Source organism: Sapajus apella, unplaced genomic scaffold (assembly GCF_009761245.1).
Source record: "Sapajus apella isolate SASKATOON/1434 unplaced genomic scaffold, GSC_monkey_1.0 scaffold12, whole genome shotgun sequence".
In the NCBI taxonomy this organism is placed as follows: Eukaryota; Metazoa; Chordata; class Mammalia; order Primates; family Cebidae; genus Sapajus; species Sapajus apella.
This window is the reverse complement of record NW_022436952.1, coordinates 28402289-28422759: the sequence shown is the minus strand read 5'-3', so window position 1 is coordinate 28422759 and position 20471 is coordinate 28402289. Positions and strand designations below refer to the sequence as shown.

Below are 20471 nucleotides of genomic sequence, written 5' to 3'. Positions count from 1 at the left end.
AATTTAGAACACTTTTACATAAACAGAATTCTTTTGAGGGCAGTAGAATCCTTTATACCCCACACAAGACAGGTTTTTCAACTCGAACTTCTACTTCCACCCCACGCAGGCTCTCCACACTTCTCGCCTCTGACCTCGGGTTCTGGCAGGGCCAGATCCTCACAGCCCAATTTCATGACTGTGAGGAGAGCTCAGCTCAGACGAAACGTCATCGCTCAGACACAACTGGGTCAAGCGTCAAGCTCGCGGAAACCCGAGTCCGGAAACCCTAACGCTCTGGCCCCACCTAGCCCCGCTCCTCCAGAGACCTGCAGAGCCCCGGCCGACTTGGCGGCTCCAGCTCCCGCCTCAGGAGGCGAGAAGCGAGGCTCTCGCCCAAGCCCCTCCTCCAGGGGCATGTTCTCGAAGCCTGAACATTTTTAACCTCCAAACGCCCAGGATCTCGGAGGCGTGTGCTGGATGCCACATACAGTAAATGCACAACACGTAACAACGACTCATTGTTCAGCGCCACGCCTGCAGGCCGTTCTCAAGCGCAGCCGCCCGGCCTCGCAGCCCACAGACCGCCGCCGCCGCGAGCTCCTCTCAGCGCGGCGCGAGGGCGGAGCTAGGAGGCGGAGCGGGGGCAGGGCGCGCGCTCGTGAGAACGTCCGGGGAGCGCGCGCGCCGACGCCGACGCCGCCGGGCCGAGCGGAGCTGGAGTTGCTGCCTGTGGGGTTTGCGGTTGATGGCTCCCACCGAGGGGCTGGCGGCGGCGTGTGCCGCTGTTCCTGCTGTTGCTGCCGAGACCTCCGTCCGCTTCTGGTCATGAGAGGTCAGGCCTGGGGGAAGCGGGCAGAGGAGGAGGCGGCGAGGGGCGGCTGGGGGCTCTGGGGAGAATAAATGAGGCACTCGAGGCTCGGACGTGGGTGGAGAACTCTGCCCTCGGAGATTCCGGAAGAGTTGTGTTGACTTTTCTTCCTTTTTCTCCTCCTTTCTTGTCTGTGCATGAAGGAAAGTGGGAGGGTTCTATGTTATTTATAGAAAAGGCACTGAAACCCTGCTGTCCAACGTTGCTCTTAAAGAGTTTTGACGAAATAACACCCGTGGCGTCGGGGCCTCGGGGAAAGCCTTTAGTGAAAAGCACTGAAACCCAAACCGCCAGACTCGGTGACTGCACCTCTGTTCGGTTCTGGTAGTGAAATAGAATGACACAGAACGTTCCCTGACGTTCACTCTAGCTTCCTCCTAGAGAAACGGGAAAGGCGCGGCAATGTGGGATAGGCTCTGCGTTTCGTCAGCTGGGATTCCGAGTGGGTTCTTCTGGTCCTAGGTCCACACTGGATCATGTATTAGAGATCTTTCCCTGCCAGGGTCCTCTTACCTCACACCCCTCCCCCCGTAATACACACACCACCGACGGTGGCATTTTATTGAGCTGTGTAACTGTCCTTATTCAGACGAAAGAGTTACCTAGCAATTATATGGTAACTCCCCAAAATATCTATGCTTTAATGTATTTAGGTAAAATTTCTTTGCGCAGAGAGGTAGTATTCTTGGTAGCACCATTAATTATCGGAAACCTTATGAGCTTTGGGAAAGCTGCTTGAGCAGAAAATGTAATTTGTAGGTCACCTAAGTGCAGTGTTTATTATTAGTTACCTATGATGATAACAAGGCATTAAGATTTAATGTTGTTTTTCTCCCTAACATTTCCAAACGTAAAAAAAAAAAATAGACTCACCCTTCTTTATGAAACTTCTTTGATGTGGAATATACATCAGAGATGAAACTGCTCCAGTTGGGTAAAGTACACGTACCAGCGTTATCCAGTGAGGTCTGGTGCTCATTAACATCTGCTGGGCACCTATATTTCATGACCGTTTTGCAGATGCTTTCTGCCATTAGAGAGCTAGAAGCATTTGCAGCTCAACTTTTTTTTTGGTAGCAAATGTTCCCTAAAAGATAATTTGTGTAGGGCAGCAGAGCCTTGCCATTGAGAAGGGAGGAGTCCAGTGATAACCTGAAAATTCATCTGCTGTGATTATTGGCTACTCCTTTAGTGAATAAAGGATACCTAGTGAGGAATATACTGCTGGTATTTAACTGCCTGTTTACTTACAATATTCTCTGCTATTTGATTTTTTAGGAGACAGCCCTGAAGCAAAGATATCTGGGTCAGAGAAAAAGTAGTTAAAGGCCATGCAAGCCAATCGTAGCCAACTACACAGTCCTCCAGGAACTGGAAGCAGTGAGGATGTCTCAACCCCTCTGTGTGTCCACACAAGATTGACAGGAGAAGGTTCTTGTCTTCATTCTGGAGATGTTCATATCCAGATAAACCCTATACCTAAAGAATGTACAGAAAATCCAAGCTCCAGAAATACAAGGTCAGGTGTCCATAGCTGCGCCCATGGATGTGTACACAGTCGCTTACGGAGTCATTCCCACAGCGAAGCAAGGCTGCCTGATGATACTGCCACAGAGTCTGGAGATCATGGTAGTAGCTCCTTCTCAGAACTCCGCTATCTCTTCAAGTGGTTGCAAAAAAGTCTTCCATATATTTTGATTCTGAGTGTCAAACTTGTTATGCAGCATATAACAGGTAGGGCATAATACAACATTGACTTGTTTTCATTCCTAAATTCAGTTAATTTTCTTTCATTATTGTTAATCTACTTAATGCATTCAGTTACTTTCTGTTAGCTTTTAAAACTGTATGTGTTTCCTTTTAATTTGTGTCATTGTTAGCTTATGTAATCCTCTTTAATTTTTTTTTTCTTTCAATTAACTGGAACTTATTTTCTAACAGGAATTTCTCTTGGAATTGGGCTGCTAACAACTTTTATGTATGCAAACAAAAGCATTGTAAATCAGGTTTTTCTAAGAGTAAGTATAACAAGCAACTAAAACATTATTAACTGTTTCTCTCCATAGATTTTAGAGAAATAATTTTGAGAGAAATAGGAAATAACTTTTGAAAGAAATAGGAAGTAATGGGATATACTATAACATCCATGATATATTAAATTTGTTATCTAAATTACCTGAAATAAATTATCTCTCCTAATGCTGAACAACTTCACCTTACTTTCTTCCTAAGGAAAAAAAAATTAGTTAAAGTAGAAAAAAGGATTAAAAGAGTTAGAACACGCTGTTTGATCTGATTTAGCAACTCCCTTCAGGTTTATGAGTTCATTTGACCATACTAAGTAATATCATTAAAAACTTTTAGTGGCTGGGCATGGTTGCTCACACCTGTAATCACAGCACTTTGGGAAACCGAGGCGGACGGATCACAAGGTCAGGAGATCAAGACCATCCTGGCTAACACAGTGAAACCCCCTCTCTACTAAAATTACAAAATATTAGCCAGATGTGGTGACATGCGCCTGTAGTCCCAGCTACTCCACAGGTTGAGGCAGGAGAAGAGCTTGAACTCGGCAGGCAGAGGTTGCAGTGAGCTGAGATCATGCCACTGCAGTCTAGCCTGGGCAACAGAGCAAGACTCTGTCTCAAAAAAAAAAAAGATCTCGGCCAGGCGCAGTGGCTCACACCTATAATCCCATTACTTCAGGAGGCCTATGTGGGCAGATCACTGGAGGTCAGGAGTTCAAGACCAGCATGGCCAACATGGTGAAACCCCATCTCTACTAAAAATACAAAAATTAGCAGGGCGTGGTAGCACTTGCCTGTAGTCCCAGATACTTTGGGAGGCTGAGGCAGGAGAATTGCTTGAATCCAGGACAAGGAAGTTGCAGTGAGCCAAGATTGTGTCACTGCACTCCAGCCTGGGTGACAGAATGAGACTCCATCTCAAAAAAAAAAAAAAAGAAAATTAAACCCAAGGAATTTTTCTGTAACATAAATTACACAAGCCCTAGTCTCATAAATCATTGTGAAAAATAGGATGTTTATAAAATTTCAGCTTAAGGCAACTTTAAATGACTATTTCTGTGTAAAGTATCATGCATTCTGACCTGGAAATACATAGTTAAGTCTATCTAACTAGAAAAATCTTAATTATTTAAAATTCATAAAACTTTTCATTAAACTTGACTTTAAAAGTGAGATTACAGGCAAGGCACAGTGGCTCATGCCTGTAATTGCAGCACTTTGGGAGGCCTAGATGGGCAGATTCCTTGAGCCCAGGAATCGGAGACCAGCCTAGGCAACATGGCAAAAACCCCATCTCCACAAAAAATCAGCTGGGTGTGGTGGCACATGCCTGTAATCCCTGCTATCTGGGAGGTTGAGGCGAGAGGATTGCTTGAGCCCAGGTGGTCGAGGCTGCAGTGAGTCGTGATCATGCCACTGCACTCCAGTCTGGGTGAACAAGCAAGACATTGTTTCCCCCCTACCCCCACCAAAAAAAAATGGAGATTACAACTACTTGGGAGGCTGAGTTGAGAAGACTGCTTGAGCCTAAGAGTTCTGGGCAATGTGATGAGACCCCATATAAAAAAAAAGTGAGATTAAAACATTAATTTATTAAATTCTTATAATCTGAGAATTTTAAAAATATAAACCTTGACGAGTCAAGGTTAAAATACATTTTGAAATTTTTCTTGGGAGTTGGTCTTTTTTTTTTTTTTTTTTTTTTTTTTTGAGATGGAGCTTCGCTCTGTCACCCAGGCTGCAATGCAGTGGTGTGATCTCAGTTCACTGCAAACTCTGCCTCCCAGGTTCCAGAGATTGTTCTGCCTCAGCCTCCTGAGTAACTGGGATTACAGGCGCCTGCCATGGCGCCCAGCTAACTTTTGTATTTTTTTTAGTAGAGATGGGGTTACACCATCTTGGCCAAGCTGGTCTCAAACTCCTGACTTCAAGTGATCCGCCCGCCTCGGCCTCCCAAAGTGCCAGGATTACAGGTGTGAGCCACTCCACCCAGTCTGGGTGGATTATGTCAGCTTGTAAAAGACCTGGCACCTTTTTTTTTAATTTTTTTTTTTTTTTAAGAGAAGACTTTGCTTCTTTGAAACATAGGTAATGTTTTTCATACAGTGAAGAAATTTGTATTTTAAAAATTTGTTTGATAGTTCTGTTTGTCATTAAAGTTGTATAAAACAAAGTAACTGATGATTATGTACACTGTAACAGATACTCTATATTAATTTAGAAAAATGGTCTAAGTTAATAGTCATTAAAGTAAAACAGTTTAATGATATTTAAAATTCTGGCAAAATCAAAGTAACTTTATAAAATTGTTTATTTTTCAGGAAAGGTCCTCAAAGATTCAGTGTGCTTGGTTACTGGTATTCTTAGCAGGATCTTCTGTTCTTTTATATTACACCTTTCATTCTCAATCACTTTATTACAGGTAATTAGAGGTCCAAATACAGAGTTACATTTTTAATGTAATCATATATTTCATAGCACTTTGTATGTATCTTACTTCACATAGTATTTACTGTATTCAATTCAGTTCTGTTTTTAACTATCTCCTTTCATAAGGGAGAGCTTTTTTTTTTTTTTTTTGAGACAGAGTCTCACTCTGTCGCCGAGGCTGGAGTGCAGTGGCTTGATCTTGGCTCACTGCAACCTCCCATCTCAGCTTCAAGCAATTCTCCCATCTCAGCTTCCCAAGTGGCTGGGATTACAGGCACACGCCACTACGCCCAGTTAATTTTTGTGTTTTTAGTAGAGACGGGGTTTTGCCATGTTGGCCAGGCTGGTCTCGAACTCCTGACCTCAGGTGATCCGCCTGCCTCGGCCTCCCAAAGTACTGGGATTACAGGTGTTAGCCACTGTGCACGGCCTCATAAGCGAGAGCTCTAAGTGACTTATTCAGATTTTGTATCCCCAGTGCCTTGGCACATAGCAGATGCTCAATAAATATTTAATTTTTTGATACCTGAATTTTTGTTTATATATTCCATATTTATTAAGTACCGTTAGGTTGTTATTGTTGGTGTTTGTTTCTGAAAGTAAGAACACTTACTAAATGACAGTAGCTGGAAAGTTTCCATGTCAAATGGGAATATTCTGAATTTTCAGCTTTTATCAGAATATTAGAAGACCTGGTTTCACTGGAGTTGAAGAGATGGGCAAATCTGGGATGTAGTTTGGAGGTGGAGCCAGTATCCCTCAGATGGACTGGACTGGGTAGGTGGGTAGCGAAAAGCAAGAATGACCTCTGGGTTTTTAGTCTAAGTAACTGGCTGGATGGTGGTGTCATTTCATTGGGTTGAAAAAGAAACTGATTTTGAGGGGAAAAATCAATCATTTTGTTTTGAACATGTTAACTTTGAGAGGCTAAGTTGAATTAATAAGAAAGTGGTTCCAAATATATGTCATGACTCAGGGTAGAGCTTAGGGCTATAAATTTTGGTATCGGGAGCATATGATTGATATTTAAAAACCACAGGATTGGACAAACTAACCTAGAAAAGAAAGAGTAAAGGTAGAGAGCTCAGTACTGGACATGACCACAATTAGAAGAGAAACAGTAAAGGAGACTCAGAAGAAACCAGCAGTGAAGTATGAGAAATTTGAGTGTGGTGTTAAAAGTCTAGAAAGAAAATTATTCAGAGAGGGAAGACCGAAAAAGAGAAGTGACCTTGAAATTCAGCAAGACAGAGGGAGTTGATGGTCTTGACAAGTAATTCATTGAAAGGAAGAGATGAAATCCTGATTGGAATTGGTCAAGAAAATCATGGCAGATGTCTGGTATTGAGTTTTTTTTTTTTTTCGTTTACAGGCTAGAAAGGTGTCAACTATGACAAACTATGAAGACTTTTTCTTTATTCTATGAAGGGAAAATCTAAAACCCAAACATTTTAAAAGTCTCTTTAAGCAAAATGATCCTCCATTCCATTAATGTGAACTATAACATCCTGCCAAACTCGTATTTTTTACATATCAAAATAAAATATTTGTAACAAATTAAAACCCTTTATTAGTACTGTACCTTTATGTTGCTCTGATAAATTTTGATGTTTTTCTCTTGGTAGCTTAATTTTTTTAAATCCTACTTTGGACCATTTGAGCTTCTGGGAAGTACTTTGGATTGTTGGAATTACAGACTTCATTCTGAAATTCTTTTTCATGGGCTTAAAATGCCTTATTTTATTGGTGCCTCCTTTCATCATGCCTTTTAAATCTAAGGTAAGAAACTAACTTACGCTTTATTGGAGTGATGTTAATGAATCACATTAATGCTACTTATTCTTTGTTTAAATGAATCCTCCTTTTGCAGTTTTTCAGTTTGCTAACTACCTTTAATTATCTGTATTATTTCAGCCTGACAACCATTTGTTTAAGCATTTGAACCTGAATATTAACCTATTTGGATAAAATCAGAATTATATTTGCTTCAGAATAATTTTAAAATCAGTCCCCACCTCATATATGGGAAACTATTTAGATTTGTACTTCTTTTCTCCAGGGCATTATCAATTGACAGTTTACTATATATAATTATTCAGTGGCTTCTCCTACACAATAAAGACTTTAAAATTTTTATAATCAGCAAAAACATACATAAATTTTACTTGCAGTATACATAAAGCATTTTCACTATATCATTCTTTAGAAATTCTATTTATTTATTTAGAAATGGACTCCCACTCTTGTTGCTCAGGCTGGAGTACAATGATGCGATCTCAGCTTACTGCAACCTTCATCTCCCAGGTTCATGGGATTCTCCTGCCTCAGCCTCCCGAGTAGCTGGGATTACAGGCACCTACCACCACACCCAGCTAATTTTTTATTTTTGGCAGAAATGGTATTTCACCATGTTGTTCAGGCTGGTCTCAAACTCCTGACTTCAGGTGATCCACCCACCTCAACCTCCCAAAGTGCTGGGATTACAGGTGTGAGCCACCACGTCTGGCCTAGAAATTCTTTGAAAGCAGACCACTCAGTGACTGTGAAAACCAGTTTGAGGGTTTAGTCATAATCATAATCATTATAAAGATTAATATTATTTATATTGTATTATATACTCTCGGTGTTCTCAGTCCAGTATTCTTTGTGCTATGTAGTTTAGGTAGCTCTATTTGTTTTCTTTTTTCTTATTTTTTAGGGTTACTGGTATATGCTTTTAGAAGAATTATGTCAATACTACCGAACCTTTGTTCCCATACCAGTTTGGTTTCGCTACCTTGTAAGCTATGGGGAGTTTGGTAATGTAACTAGATGGAGTCTTGGGATATTGCTGGCTTTACTCTACCTCATACTAAAAGTAGGTAACATTACAAATCTTGTCACTGCAAGATTCATATTAATGATTACTGACAATATACTACTATTTTCCTCTTTAACAGTTTTATAGTTTATCTTTGTATCACTAGTTTGAAGTAATGGGAGGTTCTATATCTATTTAGAAATGGGAGAAACGGAAATTGTCTTAATCCAGTGGTCCTCAGTTTTCATTGGAGGGAAGGAGAGCAGACTTTTGCATAGCGTGGATTATCTAAGTAGGGAAAACAAGTGGAACAGAACATACCCATCCTCAATAGTAACATTTATCATACACATAATTCTTAAACTAGTGGAGTATCTTGTTCTGCTCTCTCCACACCTGTGCCCCTCAACCTAATAATCACTTTATGAAACTTTAAAATCTAAATGTTAAAAACATGTTAATCGGATAAAATTGCTTTGACTTTGACATAGTTAAGTTTGTATTTGTCTTGATCAAATTGTTAACTCTAGATGTTTAAATGTACTTCAGCTTGAGTTGGCTCAAATCTATAAATTGAATATTCACAAAATGATTAGTTTTGACATATAATGAGGATTAATATGAGGATTTGATGTTATAGGATTTCAGCTTTGGTTTTTGTATTTAGCAGATAGGACTGTTTGAATTAATAAATGATCTCTTATTTCTCTTTTCAGCTTTTGGAATTTTTTGGGCATCTGAGAACTTTCAGACAGGTTTTACGAATTTTTTTTACACGACCAGTAAGTACTTTTTATCAGTTGAGAACAACACTTTCACCTTTCTTCATTACAAATATTTTTTTAGTTCAGCAGTTTTACAAGAATGGATTTCATAAAGAGATGATCCTTTTCTTTTACTTTATTTTCTAGTATTTTGGCACTTGGGGGCTATAATGATTTAGGAGTTTCATCTCCACGATCAGTTTCTTGAATCACACATTGACAACCACCTGCTAATTATTGCAGTACTTATATATTTGAACTTGTCTCTTGCCCCTTCAATCCATTTGACATTTTTAAGGGCTTGCAAACCCTTAAAAATCTTAGGAAGTTTTGTTTCTCTTTTTTAATCCACAAATTGGGGCTTTGTGTGTTCCCATTAACTCCTTATTCAGCTGTTAAAATCCTTCCACTGTAATTTATTGTGCATGTTTAAAAAGCTCATTGCCAAAAATCATGTCTCCTGCAGTTTTCTTACTGGAGCAGGTTTCCCCATTGCTCGATTCTATGTATACAAATAAGTTCATGGCATGAAATTTAACAATTAATTGAGACTCTGGTGTCATATGCAACATTATTATGTGATTCTATTGATGTTACAAATTGCAGTGAAAGGATGTCATAGAGAACCTTAATTTACTACTTAGTAGCCTCAAAGGTTCCAGTAGCTATGTGTTGTCACTAGATTTTAAGGTTTGATGCTCAACTTTGTAGTCATTTCATCAGGATTCAGGAAGACTGACTTAAAAGAATGCCAACCTAATACTATACCATTAAAAATAAAAAAAGAATTATGTCTACAAAGTAAATCATACTAACTGGCCAGTGCATCTTTTCCCTAAGATAGAGTTAGCAATGTAGAAATAAACTGTGCAACATCCTATTTAAGCTTCTTTCTCTAGATAAGATATAATAAAATTCAGAGTTCAGCTTTGTCCAAGTCAATTCAGTTGATGATTATGTGAGCATCGACCATTTTACTATAATTGGTCTTGTACGATTTGTGCTGAAATGCTCTCAATACCCTGATATTCTTTCTCTGAGACAAACTATAGAGAGGATATCAGTCATCAATACTTTGATTTGTTCAATTCTCCTTTACCAGGGAAATGGCAGTTACTATCAGGGTAAGTCTTCATGTTGAGGGAATCTCCAAGATGCCAGATGCGTAATGTTTTAAAAGCTTGTCAGCATAATTATCTGCAAATGTACTTTGCTAAATGCCACCTTACTAAAGGAAAACTGACATCAAGATCTTGTAACAGTATCCTGACTTGTTTCTGAAATCTTTATCACCAGTCTCAAAAACCTTAATTTTTAATATCTTTATCCTTTAAGCTTTGATTTTGTTAACCTGAGACATTTTAGTATAAGAACTTGTACAAGCATTTGTAACATTCTGATTTTTCCAAATTTCACTGAGGGTTATTAACATCACATCTGGTTAATGACTAAATTCTGAATCTGGTGAGGAAGTTAAAATCTTAAAGAGACCAGAAACTTTTTATTAGGACATTAGAAGAGAAGAAAATTCAAATAATTTCATTATTGTTCAGTTAGTTTTGACAGTCATTATTCTACCCAAGTGACATTTACAGTTGCAGTTTCTCTGTAAAACTTTATCGTTCATACCTAGCACTAAATGCTTTTTATGATAATCATGAATAATAACTTTTAGACCTAGTGGCAGAACATTCTTCAGTGGTCCCTAAGTCTTCTTCATATTGTACTCACTTGGCAACCTTTCACATAGATGACTGGGTCACATTCCAGTATGTCTGGTCCTACTGAATGAATATTGTGTGTAAAACAGAGAAATCTATTTTTAAAGCAAGCTTTCCACGAGTTACTTTCAGCCAGCTAAGCTCTGACTAGATTGACTTTATGAACCACTGCCGCAGGTAATAAGTGAGCTCAATTTGGCAGTCTCGCGTTAAATACATGGCCATAGATTTTATAATAGTTGTATTTCAGATTGCTTAGTCTCTTAAGCCAGTTATGTTGAATCTGAAGCACTGTCATCCTTTGGAAAGCTAGTAGATCTAACAATCTTCCAAGATTCTATTTATTACTTAATGATTTCATCTTGGTGCACTGAAGAAGTGGTTCTGTATATGTGATTCAGCTTTGAAATGTTTGTATCCTTTGAGAAGGTTTTCAAATACCTGGTTCCAGGGAGATTTGAGAAGTACAGCATCACTTATGCTATTTGAGGAACAGGAAAGAAAGAAATTTGTAGATGAACAGAACTTGCTATCTTCTTAGAGTTACGGAGTGGCTGCCAGCAAGAGACAGTGTTCAGATGTGGATGATATTTGTTCAATATGTCAAGCTGAATTTCAGAAGCCAATTCTTCTCATCTGTCAGGTAATTATATTTTTAAATTTAAAAACCTAATTACAACACTTCTCTGTGACTTGCAAAAGTCACATTTACGTTTGTTATAAGGCACACACACACAAAATCTAGTGTTTAGTGAAAGGTAGCATTCAGGGTACATACTAGTAATTTATTCATGATCGGGGGATTGGTGGATTGGCTAAGTTTTGTCCTTTATGTTCTGATGACTTTTATGCAGAGGAGTGTATGAAGGGGAAAAAATAATTCAACTGACAGATTGGATACCAAAGTGATTAAAAAACAGGCTATTTTTAGAATTGGATACTAGCCATTTAGAATACCAACATTTGTTGCTGGATTGTGTAAGGCCCTTTCCTATACTTTATGGCAGTTATTAGTAACTCAAAGACTTTAAGCTGTTATCATATGTAATATTAAAGGATCACACCTAGGGATAGTTTTTATGGTTAAATGGATAGTACAGCCAGAACAATAGTGGCTTTACTACTCACACTGTTCTTTGTTTTCTTGAATGTGTCATACTGTCTCCATTTTCCCATTTGTAAAGTTAGGGGATTAGTACTCTTCAAAATCCCTTTCAGGCTGGGTGCAGTGGCTCATGCCTGTTATCCCAGAACTTTGAGAGGCCGAGGGGGGTGGATCACTGGAGGTCAGCAGTTTGAGACCAGCCTTACCGACATGGTGAAACCCTGTCTCTACTAAAAATACAAAAATTAGCTGGGCATGGTGTGGTGGACACCTGTGATCCCAGCAATTCAAGAGGCTGAGGCAGGAGAATCGCTTGAACCCAGGAGGCAGAGGTTGTAGTGAGCCGAGATTGTGCCGTTGCACTCTGGCCTGAGTAACAGAGCAAGTCTCCATCTAAACAAGAAAAAAAAATCCCTTTCATTCCCTACAATGTGATGAATTTAAAATGCTTATCAAATGTAAAATCTAATTCTTCATTCCATTACAGCATATATTTTGTGAAGAGTGCATTACCTTATGGTTTAGCAGAGAGAAAACATGTCCACTGTGCAGAACTCTGATTTCAGATCATATAAACAAATGGAAAGATGGAGCCACTTCATCACACCTTCAAATATATTAAGTTGTATAAACTATTAAGGCCACAAAATACTAATGTCATTTGGTCATAATCACTACTGATTAAGGCATCAAAATGGATTTTCAGGGCTACAAGAAAAATGTTTCTCGATGGTTTTAGAATGTAAGACATATGGTCCAATTCATCAAAAGATTTAATGAAAGAACCCTGTGTTTTAAAATATATATAATGTTCAACCTAATGTATATGCAACATTTATTCTATTCTAATTATTTGACAGGTAACTGCAGTGTTAAATTGTAAATGTGTTTTCTTAATGTTAACAAAGCCACAATTTGTAGAATTGGTGGTTTTAGAGAACTCAGGTATTCTTTCCTGACATTGTTTTCAGAATAAGGAATATTTTTCATAATATTTTAAGATACATATCAGAAAGAATTTTGTTCAGCATTGACTTTTATAATTCCCATCCTAAAAATTCTTAATATTTTCATAAAATTTGTATTCTTAAATGAAAGTTCTAAATGTTATATTTTATCAGTAACAGATTTTTCTAAGATTACTGAGGATGATACATTTTAATATTGTATTATTCTCTGTAGTATGACCAGAATCAGTGAAAATAAATGATTTAAATTCATTTTGTCTATGGATCTCATAAATTCTTCTATCATCAGCTTTAACGCTCATGATCATGCTTTTTGTATAGTACCATGGAGTATCTTGAAGTAACTATTAAAATAATTCATGTGGATTATAAACAGCTGGCTCATTTGATGATTTGAATAGTATAGAAAACAAGACAAGACGAGGCGCGGTGCCTCACTAATCCCAGCACTTTGGGAGGCCAAGGCAGGCAGATCATGAGGTCAGGAGATCGAGACCATCCTGGCTAACACAGTGAAATCCCATCTCTACTAAAAATACAAAAATTAGCCGGGTGTGGTGGCACACGCCTGGAGTCCCAGCTACTCCTCAGGCTGAGGCAGGAGAATCACCTGAACCCAGGAGGGAGAGGTTGCAGTGAGCCTAGATCACACCACTGCACTCCAGCCTGGATGACACAGCCAGACTTCATCTCAAAAAAATGAAAGATAAATGGCTAGACATGGTGGCTCACGCCTGTAATCCCAGCACTTTGGGAGGCAGAGGCAGGAGGACTGCTTGAGGCCAGGAGTTCAGGACCAGCCTGGGCAATATAGCAAGACCCTATCTCTATTTAAAAAAAAAGTTTCAAGACAGATGCCCTAAAATCTTAGAAAAGAATTGCCTTGATAATTAGTCTTCTTCATAAAAGTTTTGGAATTTTATGTTTGAATCACCATCAATTGGAAGATTAAGGCTTGCACTGAGAGGCCAACATGAGGTTCTGATAGTGTGGTTTGTTCTCCTCTAGGTATTTGTGCAGGGTGGTAGAAAAGGGAATGAAGCACTTTCCCTCTCCCCTTGTTACCTCTAAGGAGGAATCTGAAATTGAAAACAGATGTCTGAAGGGCCACTACCGGTTATATCTAAGTTTAGAATAATCTATCAGTTTGTAGTCGAGGAAAAGATGGTAGAAAGGAGAACTAGGAAGCAGAGGTAGAAAACAGATTTGCTGTACTGGTAAGACAAAAGTTAAATCAGCACATGGATTAATAAGGATACTGACCAACTGGCTATACAAGTCCCTTTCATGACTGTATGGCCATCCAAATTGACAAAAGAACATTTGGAAGTCTGCACCTTTTTTTCTCCAGGTAAATACTACCAGGTTGTAAATACACTATATTCAATATTTCACTCTATTACTTTGAGAACCACTACAAGTATTTAAATGGCTTTGTGGTGATGCTGATAGTTCTACTATTTAGGTATATAGCAGAGGATGGGTGAGAGAAGCAATTTGGGATTACAATTTGGCTGTGAAGGGACAGCCAGGATGACTTCCTGTTCAAAACACAAGAATAGCATTTTCTTCAGCCCTATGACAATACCTATTTAATACATTTGTGCACCCTGTAACTATTCAGACAGCACTGTTCCTTAATGTGATTAAATAACCAAGGAGGTACATGGTGGGGGTTTTTTGGAATGCAGTTTACCTATAAATTGAAAAGGGAGAAAATCTAATGGAGCTACGCCATCCACTAACAATGCTGATAAACTGCAAGCATTTCTTCCATCCCTCTATTCCTTCACCTCAAAAAAAGGTAGTATAAATTCAGAAACCCATTTACTCTTTGAATTCAGATCATGACTTCTAAAAGATTGTTTTACCAGTATTGATACACTACTAGGTTGTATAGCAAGGTAAAGTCAGTTTGAGAACTTCTGTAGAAAAATCCCCTTGGCAAGTGTAATATAATTACCTAACAGATAAGAAGTGGTTCATAGAAATTACCCAGATTACACTAGATATATTGAGACATTAGTTAAAACAGATTTGTTCACTACATTATTTAGTGCATACACATCAAATTATCAAATGTAGCTGACCAAGTGTGGCTGAACAAATTGTTGATTGTTAGCACAAGGTCTTCCTAGAGTTTTTTATGAAGCTAGTTTTCACGTAGGTTGTTACATGCATTTTTTTTAAGTAAATAATTCATGTCTACTATCTGATATAACTTGAAAATCAACGATGTATAACATCTAACATAAAAATCAATACTAAGACTTGTTACATACTTAAATAGCTTCCATTTCTCAGCAGAACAGCTTTTAACCCATTCCTTACAGTTTATTAAATATGACAACTTGAACACATCTGACATGTTAATTAAAAAAATTATTTAAACAATTTATATACCTGATATGTATACTAATTTATTTCTTCCTATCTTAGGATAATAAAAAAATAAATCACTTCTATTTTATGTTCATTCAAATTTGCATTTAATTTCTATTTACATTCATTCAATCCGAAATCAAATAATACAGTAAACTAAATACAAGATGAAAAGCAGAAAAGGTGTTACCCTCATAACACTCCTAATAAGGCAGCTGAAGAATTTTATTTACTGATAGATGCAAAGCCAACTTGGGAGAGGAAAAACAATAGTTTAAAGAGCAAACACAAACATAGATGAACCCATCTTTCAGATGTTATTCCAGATAATCCACTGAGATAATACTTGTGCTATAATGTTAAGAATCACACAAGAAAAAGTACTGTATTAATCAGCAACAGACCACAGGTTATGTGTGACAAATACTTTTATGACAGTTTGTCCAGCTTGCTAGTGTCTACTCCTAAGAAAAAAGGTAGATGTTTGGACATTGATGTTTTTGAGAAATTAACCATTTTCAAAGCCTCAAAATCTATTCTTCATAAATTCAACATTTCTCATGGGAATAATCTTAGATCTAGCCCTTGTAAGCTAGGAACCCTATGATTAACTGAATATTGAAAATAGGTCCTATATTAAATATATAATCCAAGGCTCAGTATATTAATACTATCTAAGATGCATCTTGTTTATAATCATTTATTACCTATAGTAAAGAATGTTGAATTTATGGAGTATCATACATGCATCCTTCACCCCTCCCCTCAAATTATCTTCTATCTCAAAAAATAGTATGGAAAAATCCTTCTTGAAGGATTCAAATTAGTTAAGACCATAATAGGGGGAAAAAAACTAATTTTCCTAAAAATCTCGTTCAAGTTCAATAATACTTTTACATTGTTAATCACAGCTGGTTTATAAATCCCAGTTTAGTTATTCTGTAATGCTACAAACCTTATAAAATCAAATTAGTAAACTTCAATTCAGTGATATTTTAATTAAAAAACAGCATGTATAAAATAAAAAAATATCCTGTAATAGCGATTTTAAAGAAAATAAATGATGAAAAAAAAGCACTTAATCTCTTTTATACACTTACCTGGTATAATCATAAAGAACCCTCTTAGAAACTCAAGACTAGTAATATCGACATATTTTAAACTATGCTTGGATTTTTACAAATAAATATAGATAAGCCATATTGCATAGGTGTGTGCTTTCTGTCTGTGACACTAATGTGACACTTGACATGTTTTCACAGTCATAGTAGGGATATCCATTTATGAAACAAGTTCTCAATAAATTTTCCACAGAACGGGAAATAAATTTTACTTAATAAATGTGAAGTCAGAAAAACTATGTATTTGTGTGGATGGTAGCTGTGCAATTAATGCTTTTTATGCAGAAAAGTTGCAGTGTTTGCCACTATTGCTGGCAGTACTAATTATGAAAACGGTTTAACTGGGGTGGTTGTAGCCAGCCAATCATAGTGAGCATGTTACTAGCAAATAGGACCAAGGAGGAATATTTTGGTGTATAAGTTTCACTGGAATTTGGTCAGGCAGTCAACACTACAGTTAGTAAACATATTTGAAAACAAGTATCAGAGTATCACAAGCCACTTACAGTCTGAAATAATGCCTGTGCATATCACCATAGCTTTTTGGGTTCTGTTTTTTCAGACATCACAAATTGTCAGAGAAAAAGGATCTGCACTTTAATTTCTGCCCTTAATTATTATTGTAGCTTCTAATTTACCAGCTACAGTCATAAAGTTCTCAGTAGGCTGCTGCAATAAGGGAGGAGCGGGAAAGAGGGAGTAATTTTTTTTAAAAAAGCTTTTTGTCCAAAGATGAACTTTTATCGATTTTTTCAATTATTGCCACAATTGAAACAGTATATTTCCAATCATTTTTCTTCTGTTTTTGCTTAGTGTCATAGGATTTCATCCCATCTCATTTGAGTTGCAATTTAAAAAAGCAAAGCCTTGCTCTTTTCTGACTGAATTCAACATGCATAAAGAATTTTATGGCTTGGATCCTATGGCTCAAAAAGGTTTGAAAACATAGCAAGCAGCATCTATTTAAAAAAATCCTAGGGTTGCAAAATATTACAAATTGACTTTGCACACTCAGACTGAAGACATTATAAAAGACAAACAAAAAGAGGTGATAAAACTCAACTGCAACTGCATGATCATCTATTATACCAGTATGCACTGAAATATATTTTTATAAAGCTCTGCAGATATTAAACCTTTTCACCAGCTAAAGTCATGGAAATGCTCTCTTTAAGGCAGGAAATATTTAAGAAAGGTAAAGTTACCTTTATTTTTATTCTTTGACCTGTAAATCATTTACGTTGATTTTGTTACAATTTCAAAAACATAGTGTCCTGTTAACATGTTTCCTAAATTAAGCCACTAAGTTTTCTTATTTACTGTGGAAGACATTCATCAAAAGGCCATCAAATATTTTTACAATCAAAAAATGTAGCCCCAGTATAGGAGAAAAAAAAATAGACCTTTTTTTGAACTGTTGAAAACAAAAATATAAGGAAGTAGACAGCAGAAATAGTAGAAAGAAGTAAAACTGAAAATCTTACCAATTTGCTGTAAAGAGATTAGACAGAGAGTGGGCCATAGCAACACCCTCTTCCCCTGATATCCCTATCTCCCTCTCTTCTGTTGTTCTTCAGCCATGAGCTGAACACATTTGGTGTCTTGAACCAAATACTGGTATAAGAACAGATGGCGATTTTTTTCCAGTGCAATGCAGGCCCAGGACAATGATGAAATGTAGGACACACAACTTATGCCCATTCCAAGGCTTCCAGTTAAGCTTAGCACATAGCAGTACTGCAAGTAGAAATGATTAAATAGATTCTTTTTTTTTTTTCCTCATATTACAGACAAGTATTGCAGCTGGGTTAATGAAAATAAACCCCATGTCCACCCCAATCCCTCAAACGAGCCACAGCTGTGGTTAACAATGATTCATTTGCATTTTATTATTTCACCAAGAGAGAAACAAGTTGTCTGGCTTTCTTCACACCAACCAATAATTTTGCATTTTAAAGTTTGGGATGTTTTTCATAATGAGCTGAATCAAAAATCTATTTGAAAAATATATATTTATATAAAAAAAAGATTCAGGTTGTTTGCACGTAAAACATCAATTGGTAAGTTTCTTTTGTCTTTGATTCCATGTTGCTGGAAAAAGTTTGACCAAGCTTGCATGCTAATTTGTCCTTAGTTGCAAGTATTATAGGCAATTTTGTATTTGCCTAATGAAAGGATAACCTTTCTTCGACACAATCAGAACTCAACAGTGATTCAGAAGCAACATCCTACCCTTAATACTGTCAGTTTCGAGTCATCAACATGAAAATCCTTGATAAGGTTGAGAAGATGTTGCGAGGAATCAATTAATTGTTGTGCCTAAGAGTTCAGCAATACTATTTTGCTTTAAGTTTTCTTTTTTTTTTGCACCATTGATTGATTTTTTAAAATCCACGTTTATTTTTCCTCTCTCCAAAGTGTTTTATGTAATGACATTGACTCTCTGAAACTGTCATTTTGAGTCTTCTTGTTTCACCTTGCAGGATGCTCACACATCACCCTCTCCACCTTTTTTTGCCTTAAATTCATTAAAAGCATTGCTGTGTCATAGATTCATACGCAGGTGCTCTGGCCGTTTAGAGATCATGGGAAAAGCTTGTTTTTTGTATGGCCCAGAGTTCGGCTGTCGTATTGGAAGTGGTGCTGATGCTTCCCCACTCATTGTCACGTCCATCTGCTCTATGCCACTTGTTTCCATTGGGTATTCCACAGGTGTCTGAGGATTTGCTGTGCTGGCCGAAGCACCTCTTCCCCAGAAATCCCCAGGAGAAAATTTGACTGGGCTTTAAGACAAGGAAGAGCTATCATTCATTTGTTTAAGGATCATCTTAACAAGACAGTATTTCCTTTACATTTAAAGGGAGTGGGAAAATATGACTTTATTTTCATGTGAATTAGCACAAAGGCAAAAGTTGGGCCATTCTCCCTCCTAGACTGTTAGAATTCCCTAACTGGTCTCTTTACCTCTACACCTGACCCCCAAAACCCGTGTGTGTGTGTGTGTGTGTGTGTGTGTAAATACATGTATCCTGTGTGTGTAAATACATGTATCATTTTACTCTCCCCTGCTCAAAACAACTTTCTATTGCATTTAAAATACAATACTTTTCTAAACCTCTGCTATTCTCCTCCTCACTCACCACACACTCCAGGAACACTGATTTCCCTTTCATTTCCAGGAAAAGGGCAAGTTTTCTCCTGCCTCAGGGCTTTTGCATTTGCTGTTCTGTCTGCAACATTCTTGTATCTCCCATTTTTGTAGGGCTGGCTCTTTCTGTTCAATTCTAGATGTTACTATGCCAGGGAGGCCTTTCTCTGACTACTGAGTAGAAACCTCCCTGTTTTCCTCTGCTGTCTACCACCACATCCTTTTTTCCCCTTTTAAATTATAGCACTTAGCACTACTTGTAATTACATATTTTTGTGATCCTTTGTCTACTGTGTGTATCCTTTGTCTATTGTGCGTATTTTGTGTATCCTTTGTTATTTTATCCTACGTCTCTCACACTAAATTGTAAGCTTCATCAGGACCGGGACAATTCCTATATTATGGTAATATATATATGTATATATACACACACACATAACATGCAGCATGTAGCACAGCTCTTGGTGCACAATAAATGCTGAGTGAATGGATAAAGAGGACATTTGCCAGTGTGGCTGTTTACTTTCAGAAGGGAAGGTAAACCATGTAACATCATAGATTAGTCAGACTAGTCCTTTGCAATATAAGATATAGATGCTGTGCTTATGTCAAAGAGAATATGACAATCATTTATGTAACTTGGCATAAATTTATTAAGCAACACTCTTGTAAGTTGTAAAAAAAAAAAAAAAAAAAAAAGAGTGAAAATAAGAGTGTGAAATACCTGACAGGTGTTCGTGGGCTGCCAATAAATCTTCGAGGTGATCGGATTTTTGGTTCAAAGGAAAACTTTTCTTTCACACTTTCAAGTACAGATGGAGCCACATATGTAAAACCCTGAAATAAACAGTGGACTATAGAATGGTATTTTGTCATATATCTCAAGAAAATGGGGTTGTTCAGTCTGACATACCAACACAATGATGCACACCTAAAACCACCAATGTGTATACTCTCCCATCTCCTCAACCTCATTTTTAGGCCTGTTAACTTCCTTCCAGCCATTTTGTGAGGCACACATTTCAAGAAAGCAGAATGCTATTGAGCCCAAGATGCTAGCAAACAAAATTCCACCCTATTGACAGGACTAGAAAAAAAAAAAAAAAGGAAAATTCAGGTTCCATATGAAGATGTTAAATACGGCCAGGCATGGTG

At 37.5% G+C, this 20471-nt stretch overlaps 2 protein-coding genes across 7 annotated transcripts in view; one reads left to right on the top strand and one right to left on the bottom strand.

Annotated features, from left to right (window-relative positions):
• The first annotated feature begins 614 nt into the window (after positions 1-614).
• RNFT1 (ring finger protein, transmembrane 1) lies at positions 615-13033 on the top strand. 2 transcript variants are annotated; one of them, XM_032280726.1, is made up of 9 exons: positions 615-814; positions 2129-2584; positions 2792-2868; positions 5199-5299; positions 6933-7086; positions 8006-8164; positions 8824-8889; positions 11134-11235; positions 12185-13033. In XM_032280726.1, the coding sequence occupies exons 2-9, from the start codon at positions 2182-2184 to the stop codon at positions 12317-12319; spliced, it is 1197 nt and encodes a 398-aa protein (XP_032136617.1). In that variant the 5' UTR covers positions 615-814; positions 2129-2181; the 3' UTR covers positions 12320-13033. The 2 variants fall into 2 exon arrangements, with proteins under 2 accessions (XP_032136617.1, XP_032136618.1); XM_032280727.1 differs by lacking the exon at positions 8006-8164.
• A 2104-nt stretch (positions 13034-15137) lies between these two features.
• The window catches only part of RPS6KB1 (ribosomal protein S6 kinase B1), a 62405-nt gene continuing 57071 nt past the window's right edge, over positions 15138-20471 (bottom strand). For 2 of the 5 annotated variants that reach the window (XM_032280718.1, XM_032280722.1), the window contains exons 14-15: positions 20041-20153; positions 15138-18951 (exon numbers count right to left, since the gene is read on the bottom strand). In XM_032280718.1, the coding sequence (XP_032136609.1) occupies positions 18714-18951; positions 20041-20153 (351 nt within the window). In that variant the 3' untranslated portion in view covers positions 15138-18713. Of the gene's footprint in view, positions 18970-20040; positions 20154-20471 lie in introns of all 5 variants that reach the window. The other 3 variants (XM_032280719.1, XM_032280720.1, XM_032280721.1) reach the window with 2 other exon arrangements.

Excerpts from the sequence above, each read along its gene's own strand:
- RNFT1 (XM_032280726.1), top strand. The coding sequence starts at position 2,182 with ATGCAAGCCAATCGTAGCCAACTACACAGTCCTCCAGGAACTGGAAGC. Across the intron at positions 2,869-5,198 it reads TAAATCAGGTTTTTCTAAGA|GAAAGGTCCTCAAAGATTCA; the intron begins GTAAGTATAACA and ends TTTATTTTTCAG. Across the intron at positions 7,087-8,005 it reads TCATGCCTTTTAAATCTAAG|GGTTACTGGTATATGCTTTT; the intron begins GTAAGAAACTAA and ends CTTATTTTTTAG.